The following is a 14,645-nucleotide window of genomic DNA, read 5'->3' on the forward strand; positions in this document are numbered from 1 at the left end:
TAGCTCCACTTTTCAATAAATTTCAGTGATTCTCTATTACTTCTAGGGTCAAATAATAACTTCTTTTCTATTTTTTACAACCATTTTTAACCTGACTGCAGCCCACATTTCTAGTCTTATACAGTTCCCCTCATGCAATCCATTGTCCAGGTAAACTGATTGTTTTGATTTTCTTTATACCCAACAGTTCATTTCCCACCTTTGGGTATATTTCCAAAGTCTTCTCTATGTGCAGAATGTATTCCCTATTTGTGTCTGCTTCTTAGAATCCCTAGATTTATTCAAAATTCAACCCTAGTACCATCTTCTACGTGAAGTCTTTCCTCATTGTTCTTCCCTGTAAAATTTTTTTTTCCTTGTATGTATTTTGTATATTGTCCCCCTACTAGAATAGGAAATTTTAGCTAGGTGGCTCAGTGGATAGAATACTGGGCTGCAGTCAGGAAAACTCATTTTCCTGAGCTCAAATCTGACCTCAGACACTTTCCAACTGTGTGATCCTGGGCAATTCACTTAACACTGCTTGCCTCAGTTTCTTCATATGTAAAGTGAGTTGGAAAAAGAAATGACAAACCATGGAAAACCCCAGATGGGGTCAGGAAGAATTGTATATTATTAAAATAACAATAATAATAATAAAGCCCTCCTTGAGAAGAGAAACTGAATTTTTTTTTGATTTTGCATCCCCAGAACCTGGCACAGTGCCCAACATATTTAATAAATGCTTGTTTATTGATTGTGTGTCTGATTGTGGGAGTCTGTGAGTGTCTGTGTGTTCTGATTATGGGTTTTTGCATGTATGTATGGATCTAATGAAATGTGACTCACTGTGTTTGCATCTGACTGTGAAGGCTTGAATATGTGTCATTTACAGAAAGCACCAAACTAGGAGAAATGCTAGCCTTTAGGAATATAGATTCAAGATTCAAAGAGAAATTGAAGAAATAACACTAGGAAAAAACTAAGATTAAATTTAATAGGGACAAATGTAAAATCTAATGTGGGTTCAAAAATTAAATTCCCACATACAAGTTGGGGAAGGCATTAGTAGCTAGCAGAAACTTCTGGTGGTTTTAGTGATCTATAGGCTAAATACCAATCACCAGAGAGATGCAGCTGCACAGAAAGTAAATGTAATTTTAGGATCTATTAAGAGACACATAGAATCTAAGAATAAGGAGACATTAATCTTGCTTTGTCAGTCCACATGGAGCAATATCATTGGCACCAGGGTTTTTTTTTTTTTTTTTTTTGGGAAGGACATTGATAAACTTGAGTAACTCCAGAGGAAGGCAATCAGAATAGAAAAGGCACTTGAGTTTCACAGCATATTAAGAGTCACTGAAAAATTCAGAGAAAAGAAGACTGAAGGGGGATATGGCTTAGAGTTTTTCTGTTTGATTCAAGAAAGCAGAATTTGGAGGAATGAGAGTTATTAAGAGGCAGATTTAGACTGTCAGTAAAAATACCTTCCTACAGTTAGAGCCAACTCAAGTGGACTGGGTTGCTATGGAAATTTGTGGGTGACATATTTCTAGACATTTACAAGGAAAGACTAGATGACCACTAGAGTTCATATGTGGACTTTGGTAGTCAGTCTATGTGGACTAGCAATTGGATGTGTTGAGAGAACCTTAGGGTTATGTTTAGATTCCATGGAAACTAAATCTGGCTTCCTGGTGTTGGATCAATGAGGACTGGTTATTGGTCCAGGACATCTGCTGCTCTTGTAGCTAAGGTAGGGGAGATTTCCTTTTGCCAAGCTCCCAGAAACATTAGAGATATCAAATCAACATGAATCAGGGAAAAAAACCCCTCGCTCTCCCTTTGGAATTGGTTTTTGGCTATGGTACAAAAACTCTAAAGGAATAATTATAAGCATTTCCTTCTTTGGTTCCCTCAGGAGGAAGAGCAACACAATTATTATTATTGTTATTATTTTTGGTTTCATCATCTCAACTGTCTAGGGAAAATTTCCAACTAGTTGGTCAATCACAGGGGCATTTTAATTTATTGCAACTCAGCAAGGGAAGCAACACAGGGTAGTGGGGAAAGCCTTTGTTGGGGAGGTAGGGAACTTGGGTTCTGATCTCCTGATGGGAGATTGGGTCAAACATTCTGACATATATTTTTTCATACATACCAAGGTATTTTCAGCTCTGACATTCTCCCTTTCCATTCTGATATTCTATGTCCTAAGGTTCCTAACAGCTCTGATGACCTATTTTTTAAACTTTTTTCACCTCTAAGGGCTTTTAAGCTCTGACATCTTGTGTTTTGTGTTTTAATACTGAGGACCTTCTAAACATTGATCCCCAGGCTTGAAATTGTGGGGATGAGACTAATGAAGACATAGTTTTTGCATAGACACAAATGTGCCAGGGTCTATGTCAAACTCACTCATTTGATGTGATTGATTTGGGTAAACTGTTTCCCCAAAGGATGCTTGAAAAAACTAGCAGAACTTTCCAAAATTTTCCTTTCCCTCTAATTGCTGCCTTCTTCTTCTACTTTGTATAGAAATAAGCAATAGAGGCAGAAAAAATCTAGAATTCAAGTCTTTTTCCTTTGAAGTCCTGGGTATTAAATGGAGGGAATTGATGTTTTTTAATCTCTGTTATCTCATGAGGGAACAGAGACAAGAATCCTGCCTCTGCTGCTTTCTATTGGTGTGACTTTGGGCACGTCACTGTAACCTAATGGGTCTCAGTTTCATTTGTAAAATCTAAAATGAGAGAATTAGACTATATGAACTCTGAGGTCCCCTCTAGCTTTAATGCTATGTTATTATGTCAATGGATGTTGGGATTTTAGAAGAGGAAGAAGGATATGGAGAATGAGTAGGTAGGTAAAAAAAACTGTGTTACTAACAATGTAATTAGTGTAAATATTACATCCATTTTACAGATGGAGAAAAAGACTCAAAGAAGTGATTTACTCATCTAGGATCATGTAGCTAGTAAGATTTGTAAACAGGATCTGAGCCACAATTTACAATATTAGAGCAATAGAGCTTTGGGCTATAAGGAGGATCCTACAAGAGTTGGGGAAAGTACATCTGGATTGAACATCAGCATCTTGATCAAGAGTACTTTAAACTCTTGACAAAAAACTGCAGATAAAACTGTTACATGCATGACTGTGCAGACAAAAGGTGAGATGTTGAAAGAAGGATCACAGCGGATATTGCAGAATGATAGACAGTGTTGGAAAGGACCCTAGAGGACCACTGAGTCCAATTGTTTTCTTTTTCAGATGAGAAAATGATTTACCCAGCGTTATACAGCTAATAAGCATCACAATCAGGATTTGAATCCAGGTCTTCTTGATTTCAGAGCTAGTGCTTCTATTCTATAAATTATTGTTATACAGAAGTTAAAAGAATGAAGCCAATAGGAAGAAGGTAAGAATATAAAAAGTTTAAAAGTTAGAATGATGGACTGAATCTTACTATAATACAAAAATGGGATTTTATAAAGTATCTGGTCCAAATGCATTTTATAGATGAGAATCTAAAGGAGATGAAATTTAATGGCGGGAAAGACAAAATTGTTACGTTGTCTGTCACATGAAGATATAGGATATAAGCTCCTCAAGGGCCAGAATTACTTAATGTTTGTCATCATTTCCCCATTTATTTTAATGCTTAGCATATAGGATGCACTCAATACAAATTTGGTGAATTAAATTGATAAAAAACTGATCACTCAAAGGAATTGAGCAAGTTTAGTTTGAACATGAGAAGATATTAGAGGGAGACATGATAGCTATCTTCAAGCCTCTGAAGGACTATTGGTGGAAGAAGGATTGACTTTGTTTTGCTTGACCCCAGGGACAGAGTTGGAAGCAATGGGCAGTACATGTAAAGAAATAGATTTCAACTTAATCTAAGGAAGAACTTTCTATATATATATATATATAAAAATGGAAAATGTGCTTCTTCAGGAGGGAGTGGAATTTGTTGGTTGTTGGAATATGAATAATTGTCAGAGATTGAATTTGGGGAGAGGAAATTTGGATTATTCGAGAAACCAAAGGACATTAAGAGTATGAACTACTATGGCTTACTAGTTCTTCCTCACAAAAGATACTCTGTCTCTTTGTCTCTGTGTATTTGTATTGGCTGTCCTCCATTTCTGGAATGATCTCTTTTTGCCTTTAAATCTTGCCTTTCCTGGCTTCTTTAAAAGCTTACCTCAAATTCTACCTTCTAAATAAGATATTTCCTCATTTCTCCAATCACACATGTCTTCCTTCCTGAGATTACCTTCCATCTATTTTTTAATATCTTGCATGAATATAGTTGATTACATATTTTCCCTCTATCTGAATGTGAGCTCTTTGAAGACTGGAAAGTAATTTTGCTATTCTTTGTATCCTGAATACTTGGCAAAGTGCCTGATGTATAATACTTATTGCTTGACTGACTAAAGATGAAAGAGAAGACCTAGAGATGAAGGAGGAAGAGAAAAAAAACCTTTGGAGGAAATTGAGAAGGAAGAACAGAAATAGAAGAACTCAAATTGAAAGAGAAAAAAAGGAGAAAGACTAATAAAGGTCAAGGAGAAGTAGGAGATGGATTGAGAGAAGGGTTAAGTAGTTGGCAAGACAAAGTAAGCAACTGATAAGAGAAGGAAGATGGGAATAATTGCCAACATGTTAAGATAAGGCTAACAAGGTGAAGAGAGTGACCATTCTAGAGTCAGAGATCTCCACAAATAGCTTTCTACAATACCTTTTAGGTGATATACTAATAAGAATAAGAAAGACTGAAAATCTTCTTTTCAGAAAGTATGATGAGCAAGTAGAATTTTGAAGTGATCCTCACTGAATACTTGGATAATAAGGAGAATGAAATATTCCTGTAAAAAAGTGAAGAAAAGCTTCAATGTGAAAAGAAGAAGAAAAAAGAATCTGAATGGATAAATAGATTCTTGATTTGGCAATAGGGTTAGTCAATTAAGCTGTCAACATGCAATTATTAATTGCTTGCTGTTTGCCAAGCACTATGGTAAAAGGGTAGAAGATTGTGACAGGAGAGAAAGTAGAAGGATTGTTGAATTGGAGCTAGCAAACAATTATGAGGCTCTTCCCAAGGCAGAAGAGTTGGATACCCTGAAGAGGAAACAGCTGCATGTGTTCCATGTCATTAGAGGTCATGTAGTAAGAGTGAGAAGAAGGTGTTTGGTGATGCCCTGCTGAGTTCTCCTGAAGTAGTAATTTGTAAACTCAAGAATAACAATGGAGCATTTTACTGTCTTTCTGGATCCATGTATCCAGAACAAGACAGAGACCCTACCATGATGTTGAAATAGATGGCTGTTACTCACCTCTGATGTTTTATTTGGACAAAAATGATGTGACTAGAGGAAATCTAGACAACATTGCTAAGGGCAAGAGACGGTGTATCTTAGGAGCCATCAGTGTTGCCCTTTGAAGAACATTTGGTAGAAAACAAACCTTTGATTAGAACAAAAAAGATGTCTGAGAAGCATTTTTGGATGCTTGGACAACAGAATGAATCTTGAGTAAATGATGAGTTGCTGTTGGAGTATACTTAACACCAGTAGGAAAGTATTTGTTTAGATTCTTGGAAAGGTAATCAAAATTTAAATTAAAAATGAAGGGAGATTCTGGAATCTGCAGAGCATTGAACGTCCATGAATCATATATGTGTGTGAATGATTTCAATGTGTCTTTTTTAAACTTTTATTTTTATTTTAGGCAATGGGGCTAAAGTGACTTGCCCAAGGTCATACAGCTAGGCAATTATTAAGTGTCTGAGGTCACATTTGAACTCAAGTCCTCCTGACTCCAGGGCCAGTGCTCTATACATTGCACTACCTAGCTGCCCCTCAATATGTTGTTTAATGGATCACTATCTACCTGGGAAAAAAGTGTTATAAAATCTCAGACATGAAAATTTTAAACCAAAAGGGCTTTTGAGAAACTTAGAGCTCTTGCCATATCCCATGATCCTCTGCCTCTGGTTCTGTCCTTTAAATCTTATAATTAGCTGTTATTTGCTTAATTACTCAAGACTTCTCCAGTTTCTTCAACATGGTTTTGAGTTTCTTCTCTGGGGACCTTGTGTTGGTTTGTGAGACCTGATTGTTAAATTTTGTACTGTGAAAATTTGCATCTTGTAAGTAGGCAAATACTACAATTCAAGGTGGTATGGTGGATAGAGTGCTGGGCCTGAAGTCAGAAAGACTTATCTTCTTTAGTTCAAACCCAACCTCAGACACTTACTAGCTAGGTGACTCTGGGCAAGTCACTTAACCTTGTTTGCTTTAATTTCCTCATCTAAAATAAGTTAGAGAAGGAAAAGGTAAACTACTTTAGTATTTTTGTTAAACAAAACCAATCCCAACCTTAACTGGGGTCATTAAGAGATGGATAAAATTGAAAAGCAAAAAAAAGTAATTCAGAGCTTAATTTATTGTTTTCTTGGTCCTTGAGGTTTGAAAAAGTAATGGAGAGAATGTTAATAATGCAAATTAAATTTAAAACTGTGTCCTGATTGAATTCTGCCCCCCCCCCCCCCAAACACAGAGTCAATTGTTAAACATTTACTAACATACTCCTGCTGGTAGCCCTTCTGGATTCATTTGAGTTTGTCAGTGTCATTCCCAAAATGTAATTCAATAATGGAACATAATATTCCAGATAGAGTCTAATCTTGAAGACAGAGATCATTTGAGTTATTTCTTCTCCATTTCTATCAATTCTCACATAGTCTGGACTAATGTACTTTCACCATCCGAGATTCTCTCCTGTGGCTTATCAATGGAGGAAGACAATTAAACTTTGTCAAATTTGTAAATAAAACAAAGTTGAGAATGAAACATAATCTATTGGACGGTAGAATCAAGAGTTTAAGAGAGCTTCATTTACTGGAATAATGGGATAAATCCAATAAAATTAAAAGTTACCAAAAATAAATGTTAAGTTCAGTTATTAAAGAGTCATATATCTCAAGGGTAGAGAGCCTTGGCTTGACAAAGAGTCATGTGAAAAGGACTTAGGAGGTCACTATTAGCCAGCACTGGCCTTGGAGTCAGGAGGACAGGAATTCAAATCTGGCCTCAGACATTTGACTCTTACTAGCTGTGTGACTTTGGACAAGACATTTAACCCTGATTGCCCTCCCATCCAGGGCCATCTTCAGTCATCCTGATTCATATCTGACTCTGGAGGAGAAAGTGAGGCTGGTGACTTAGTACAGCACCCTCTCACTTAAATCCAATTCATGTGTTTGTCATGGCATCACCTCCCTGATGTCATGGTCTTCTTCCAAAATGAAGGATAAACATTATTATTAGTTCTGATAGTACTCAAGAAAACTAATTTGCTCTTTGATTTCATTAAAAGATACCTAGTGTTTACATTAAATGATAAATTTTTTTTCCTTGATCTGTTTCAGATTGTATCTGCAAGTATCACGTTCTATTCTTTGATTATTACATTTGGGAAATGAAATTGTAGTGCATTCAGGATAAAAGTCTCCCAGTATGGGAAGGGGAGTAACAACTAGGCTAAAGGAACTGGAGAAGCCTTGGGAGGCAGGAAACTCAAGAAGTGTCTATAAGCATCTGAAAGACTTAAGGAATAGAATGTGGGGTAGGGAGGCTCACTTTTATTGGTTGAAGAGGACAGAACTAGGATCAATTTGAGGAACTAACATCTTGGTTCAGTGGGGAAAGGGATAAAGACTAGGTTTTCAATGGGAAAATTCTAGGGTCTCTTCTACATATAAAATTTTGGATAGTTTAGATTTCTTTCCTTTTCCATGCCTGGGTAGTTGCTAATACAAAACCTTTTTAATCCCTTGATTCCTGGATAGCAAATCATCTAAAAAGTGGTTTGCTTTAGAGGCTGAGTAAGTGATATAATGCTGACTAATAGCAGAATTCTGAAATTATGGAATCTTAGAATCACAGAATATTAGTCTGAAGGGGTTTTGAAGGGTTTCTAATACAATCAATACATGAATCTTATTGACTATCCTTTGAATACTTCCACCAAGGAGGAGTTTATCATCTTCTATGCCAGAGTATTTCATTTTTGAGCATCTTTCATTATTAAATGCTATATTGAGATAAAATGAATCTCTCTTTAACTTTTTCCCATTGGTCTTATGACCTCTTAGAGGTAGAAAGGTGTGGTTGCTCCTGAGGAGAAAGAGGTTGCTTCAGAAATCAAATGAGTACAAGATGGAATATAATATGATGCAATTGTATAAGGATAAATAAAGTTCTTCATTTTGGTTCTAAACACTCACCACAAAGTACAGGCAGGGAGAAGTGTGACTAGACACAGTTCATGTGAAAAAGACCTGAGGGATTTAGTGGACTGCAAGCTCAATATGAGCTGACTATGAAGTATAAGCTACGAATATTAATGGGAAATGAGGTTGCATTCACATAGGTCCATTTATACTCTATTTGTATGTAACTAATACAATTTCTTATACAAATGCTACAGCCTTCCTGATGATGGTTATCCATCTGCTGCTGGAAGACTTCTAGTGGTATAGTCATAAACCACTTTTTCTTTCTCCAGATACATGGAACTAGGGAATAAAACAAATGCTCAAGAATTCTTTCTTCTGGGACTTTCAGATAAACCTGAACAGCAGCCTCTCCTCTTTGCAGTATTCCTGTGCATGTACCTTATTACTGTGACTGGCAACCTACTGATCATCCTGGCCATTGGCTCTGATTCACATCTTCATACTCCTATGTACTTCTTTCTTGCCAACCTCTCCTTTGTAGACCTCTGTCTGGCTACTAACACTGTCCCCAAGATGTTGGCAAACATTCAGTCCAGGACTAAGTCCATTTCTTATATCTGCTGCCTGACACAGATGTATTTTTTCCACTTTTTTGGAATCATGGACAGTGTCTTGATTGCTGTGATGGCCTATGACCGCTTTGTGGCCATCTGTCATCCACTGCATTACACAACAATTATGAGTCCACGTCTCTGTGGGCTGCTGGTGGGTGGGCCTTGGGTATTCTCTTGCTTGATTTCCCTGGCACATACCCTTTTGATGTCTCGTTTGTACTTCTGTGCCAGCACTGAGCTCCCTCACTTCTTCTGTGACCTTACACCACTACTCCGATTGTCCTGTTCTGACACTACAGCAAATAAGATCTTGGTGCTCATTGTGGGAGGGATGGTGATCGTCACACCCTTCCTCTGCATCCTTGCCTCCTATGGTCGAATTGTCGCAGCTATTCTAAAGGTGCCCTCTGCAGGGGGCAGGAAGAAAGCTTTCTCCACCTGCAGCTCTCACCTCTCTGTAGTGGCACTCTTCTATGGGACCACCATTGGGGTCTACCTCAGTCCCTCCTCTATCCACACAGCTGTGAAGGATAAAGCTTCTGCTGTGATGTACACAGTGATCACACCTATGCTGAACCCTTTCATCTATAGCCTGCGGAGCCGAGATATGAAGGGGGCTTTGAAAAAGCTTGTGAGTAGGAAAATTGCCTCATCCCCATAACATCTTCTTTTGGACTTCCCAAGTCAGTTGCTCTGGAGAAGAAAGATCTAGTGATGAAAACCTTGACTGGATACAGAGACTTCTGGCTTGGATATATGCATATTTGGAAATATAGTTTAAGAACTCAGATTCCAAGCATCAGGGAATTCCTGCAACCCCAAACCTAGGTGTAGCAAAGGTTTCTGCAGTCCTGGAACAATTTACTGGATCCATTTTTCTTTAGTCTGACTCAGAATTGAATCACTTTGTACATAGTGGGTAGAAGGGAGTGCAACTCACTCTTTCCAACCATGACCTGGTCCCTCAGCAATCAATTCAGAAATACCTGCTGTTTCCCTCGGCTTCTGAGAGTGAAACTAAGGGAACATAAGAGTTGATCACAGGAGTATTTCAATGTACCGAAACTTAAGTATGGAGATAATAGTCCTCCCTGCCCTGAGTTGGCCACCATCCGTTTTCTCATTCTGTTATCTATACTGGGTTTTCTTGTGAAAGTGAAGATGCTGTAGAGTTAGATTGTATGAGGAGACATAAAATTGAGTTAGGATAAGGTTGGGTAACAAGAGATTGAACTAGATAAAATGGAGGGTTGGGTGAAGTTGGTGTGAGATGTGATATGGAGGAGTAAAACTTGGTGAAATTGGATAAGGTGGGATAAGACTGGATACGGATGTAATACGGAGAGGTAAGTTTGGAAGAGGAATGTTGAATTAGGGAAGAAGGAAGAGGTGGGATGAATTTGAGGGAAGTCCAGGTAAAACAGGTTGATGTAAGTAAGCATTTTTATAGTGTCTACTGTGAGCCAGGGAGTGTTTTAAGTCATTTTTACAAACATCTCACTTCATAATGGAGAGTATGCTGGAAGGATGTAGGTGAATTTGGGTTAGGTGTAGTAAGGAAGGTGAAGATAGTAGAGAGAACAGTAATACAATTGAATGTAGTTTGGATAAGGTGGATGGAGGCTAAGTGAATCTGGCTGAAGTTGTGCAGGGATTGAAAAGTTGATAGAAGAAGGGTAGAGGTGTCATGAGGCAGGATGAAAGAGAATAACATTTTGAGAGACTACTTAGGGTGGAGTGAGGTTGTATGAGGTAGAGGAAGGTTAAATAAGACAGTGAGATTGGGGAAAGAAAAGCAAGGAGAAGAAAAGTAGAAAAAAAGAAGGGGTGAGGCCAAGAAAGGATGAAGAGTTGGAAGGGGAGGAATGAGTGGATGGATATGAGACAGGAGAAAGTTGACTGAGAAAAGGTGAGGGTTTAATGGAAATGGATAATGCAGGGTGTGACTGGGTGGGTGAGGCAAGAGGAGAGAGATGCCAAATTTTTCCTCACCTCTTGGAAGCTGTTTCAAAGGGAAAGATGATGTTCACCATGATTTTTTTTTCCTATTTAGATCTTTATTTCTATCTGTTGCTTTGAAGATGAGTGGGTCTGGGTGAGATTGTACAAGAAGAGGGTTTAGGTAAAGGTGGAATGAATCTAGACCTCTATGTCTCTTACAATCAATTGGTTCATTTACTTTTTTTTTTTTTTTTTTTTTAGGTTTTTGCAAGGCAAATGGGGTTAAGTGGCTTTCCCAAGGCCACACAACTAGGTAATTATTAAGTGTCTGAGGTCAAATTTGAACTCAGGCACTCCTGCCCCCAGGGCCAGTGCTCTATCCACTGTGCCACCTAGCCACCCCATTCATTTAATTGACTCATCTAATTGACTCTGCTTTACTGGATCCTACATAATACTACATATCCCCCACAATCAATTTGGGGGTCGAATATTGGGGGTTTGATTATCTCTGGGTATCACTGCAAGTCTCTCTGTATAAAACCACTGGTTCTCAGAGTCTGAAGGTGTCTCAGGTCATCTAGTCGATCATCTACTCCACTGCTAACCAATACAGGATTTACCTTTGCAATTTAGTCTGTTCTTCCACATCTTCGATGACAGGAAACTCATTTTTTTTAAAGATATACATTTCTGAGAATTAGCATAGTATAGCAGAGAACTGGAACCTAGGTAGCACTCCTAGGTCTGGAATCAGGAGTATCTGAGTTCAAATCCCAGCTCAGATACTTATTGTCTGTATGACTCTAGGTAAGTCATTTAATCTTTGTTTACCTCAGTTTCCTCAACTGTAAAACAGGAATAATAATAGCACCCATCTCCCAGGGTTATTTTGAGGATCAAATTAGATCATTGTAAAGTACTTAGCATAGTGCCTAGCTTATAAATGTCAGCTATCATTATCACTACAGCCATCATAATCCTCCATATCAATTGCAGAATGACTCATTATAAATTTGAAGCAGTTTCTTGTATATCTTGGAAATGAGACTTTCATCAGAGAACCTTGCTGCAAATGGTCTTTTCCTCCCCATTTATCTAATTTTCTTATAATCTTAGCTGAATTAACTTTGTGCAAACATATTTAAATTTTGTATGATCAGAATGGTCAGTTTTGTGTTTTGTGTAGCTAACAAGTAATTTCTTCCTTACTTCTCCAATTTGTTTGTGATGTTACTCTTTTTACCCAAGTCATATATTCATTTGAATTCATCTTGGTATATGGTATGAGATATTGTTCTATGCCTAGTTTCTGTCAGCTGCTTTCTTGTTTTTCCAACAGTTTTTGTTTAATAGTGAATTATTTCTTTTGATAGCTTGGATTTTTGAAGTTATCAAATACTAGGCAACTATACTCATTTGCTTCTGTACATTGTATACCCAATCTGGCCAAGCTCTTCATTCCTAATTTAATATCAAATTATTTTCATGATCACAGCTTCGAAGTATAATTTGAATCTGGTAGTGTTAGTGCTTCTTTTTTTGCTCTTTAAATTTATTCTCTTGATTTTATTGATCTTTTCTTTCTCTGGACAAATTTTGCTATGTGTTTCTACATTTATAAAGAAATTCTTTGGTAGTTCGGTTGGTGTAAACAAATTAATTTAGGTAGCATTGTCATTTTTATTTTATTGACTCAGACTTCCCATAAATAATTAGTATTTCTCCAATTATTTAGATTTAGATTCTACTGAGGAATGCTTTCTAATTTTCTTCATCTAGTTCCTGTGTGTTTGTCTTGTCAGGTAAACTGTTAAATTTTTGATACTTTTTGTAGTTATATTAAGAGGCATTTCTCTTTCTATTTTGTCCTGCTGGATTTTTTATTGACAATATACAGAAATTCTTATGATTTATCTGCTTTATTTTATATTCTGCAACTTTACTGAAGTTGTTAAGCATTTTGATTGGTTTTTGGCTGATGTTCTAAGCTTCTCTAAGTAAACCATCAAATCATTTGCAAAAACGATAATTTTATTTCTTCATTGCTTATGCTTAGTCCTTTAATTTCATTTTCTTGTCTTATTGTTATAGTTACTATTCTTAGCAGCATATTGAATAATAAGGATAATAAGGATATTCTTGCTTTATCCCTGTTCTAATTTATCCTCATTAAAGATAATGCTGTCTTTGTTTAAATAGCTTCTGCTTCTCATATTTATAAAAATTAATATATTCTTATGCTTTTTACTTTTTAACAAGAATAGATACCTTATTAAAAGTTTCTTCTGCATCTATTAATATAATCATATGGTTTTTGCTTTTTGTTTTTGCTATTTATATGGTTGACTATCTTTGCAGTTGACCTATTATTAAAGCAATTTTGCATTCCTGGTACAAAACCAACATGGTCATAGTGTGTAATCTTTGTTCTATGTGGCTGACATTTTCTTGCTAATATTTTATTTAAAAATTGGGAATATTGGCTTTCTTTTAAAGTAAAGAGAAAGTTTTCTCTTTGCTTTAGGTATCAATGCCATATCTGTCTTATAGAAGGAATTATGCAGTATTTCTTCTTTTTAAAATTAATTTTTTAAACAAACATAAAAATAAAAATATTTAAAAAAATAGTTGATGTAGTATTCAAGTTAATTATTTTTTAAATGTTTGAATTTGTTCATAAAAGCATTCAATACAAATGAATTTTTCTTTGGGAGTTAATTAATAACATTAATTTCTTTTTTCTAAGTTAAGGTTTTATTTAAATTTCCTATTTCTACATCTGTCAATCTTGGCATTTTCTATTTTTGTAAATTTTAATCCATTCAATTTAGATTGCCAATTTTATTAGCATGTAATTTGACAAAATAGCTCCTAATAATTTCTTTTATTTCTTAGTTGTAAATTCACCTTTTTCATTTTTTATACTAGTAACTTGGTTTTCTTCTTTTTTAAAAGCCAAGGGGTGGCTAGGTGGCACAGTGGATAGAGCACTGGCCCTGGAGTCAGGAGTACCTGAGTTCAAATCCAGTCTCAGACATTTAATAATTACCTAGCTGTGTGGTCTTGGGCAAGCCACTTAAGCCCATTGCTTTGCAAAAACTAAAAAAAAAAAGCCAAGTTAGCTATTGATTTATCAATTTTATTGTTTTAAAAAAGTTGCTATTATTTATTAATTTTATTTTTTTCTTTTAATATGGTCAATCTCTTTTCAACATTTTGCATTTATATTTTGTTGTTCAATTGGAGGTTTTAGTTTTCTAAAGTTTTTAAAAATTGAATGCTCATTAATTGATCTGATTTTTTTCTCCATTATTGATTAAAGTATTTAGTTAAAAAAAATTTCCCACATATACTACTTTGGTTGCATCCCTACAATTTTGGTATGTTGTCTTATTGTCTTATTGTTACCGTTAACTTTAATGAAATTATCAATTGTTTCTAAAAATTTGTTAATTGATACCCTTTCTCTATGATTATTTACTCTAATAATTTTAAAATATTTGCTTCCAGTCCTCTTTGTTGAATAAAATTTTTGTTGTATTATGGGCTGCAAATGTTATATTTGATATTTCTGTTTTTATTCATTTGTTTAAGAGTTCTTATGGTCCCTTTTTTTTCTTATGATCACGTAAAACAGTGGTAACTTTTTTTTCTTTACTTTTTGCAAGGCAATGGGGTTAAATGGCTTGCCCAAGGCCACACAGCTAGGTAATTATTACGTGTCTGAGGCTGAATTTGAACTCAGGTACTCCTGACTCCAGGGCCGATGCTCTATCCACTGAGTCACCTAGCTGCCCCAAAGTGGTAACTTTTTTATGAAGGTGTCATGCACAACTTGGAAATATGCGTAC

General features: G+C 36.1%; 1 protein-coding gene across 1 annotated transcript; it reads left to right on the forward strand.

The window, feature by feature from the left end:
• Positions 1-347: 347 nt before the first annotated feature.
• LOC141497638 (olfactory receptor 1M1-like) lies at positions 348-9,511 on the forward strand. The gene is made up of 2 exons (XM_074200393.1): positions 348-376; positions 8,566-9,511. The coding sequence occupies exon 2, from the start codon at positions 8,570-8,572 to the stop codon at positions 9,509-9,511; it is 942 nt and encodes a 313-aa protein (XP_074056494.1). The 5' UTR covers positions 348-376; positions 8,566-8,569.
• The last annotated feature ends 5,134 nt before the right edge of the window (positions 9,512-14,645 follow it).

The sequence above is a fragment of the Macrotis lagotis genome, chromosome X (genome assembly GCF_037893015.1).
Source record: "Macrotis lagotis isolate mMagLag1 chromosome X, bilby.v1.9.chrom.fasta, whole genome shotgun sequence".
Classification (NCBI taxonomy): Eukaryota; Metazoa; Chordata; class Mammalia; order Peramelemorphia; family Peramelidae; genus Macrotis; species Macrotis lagotis.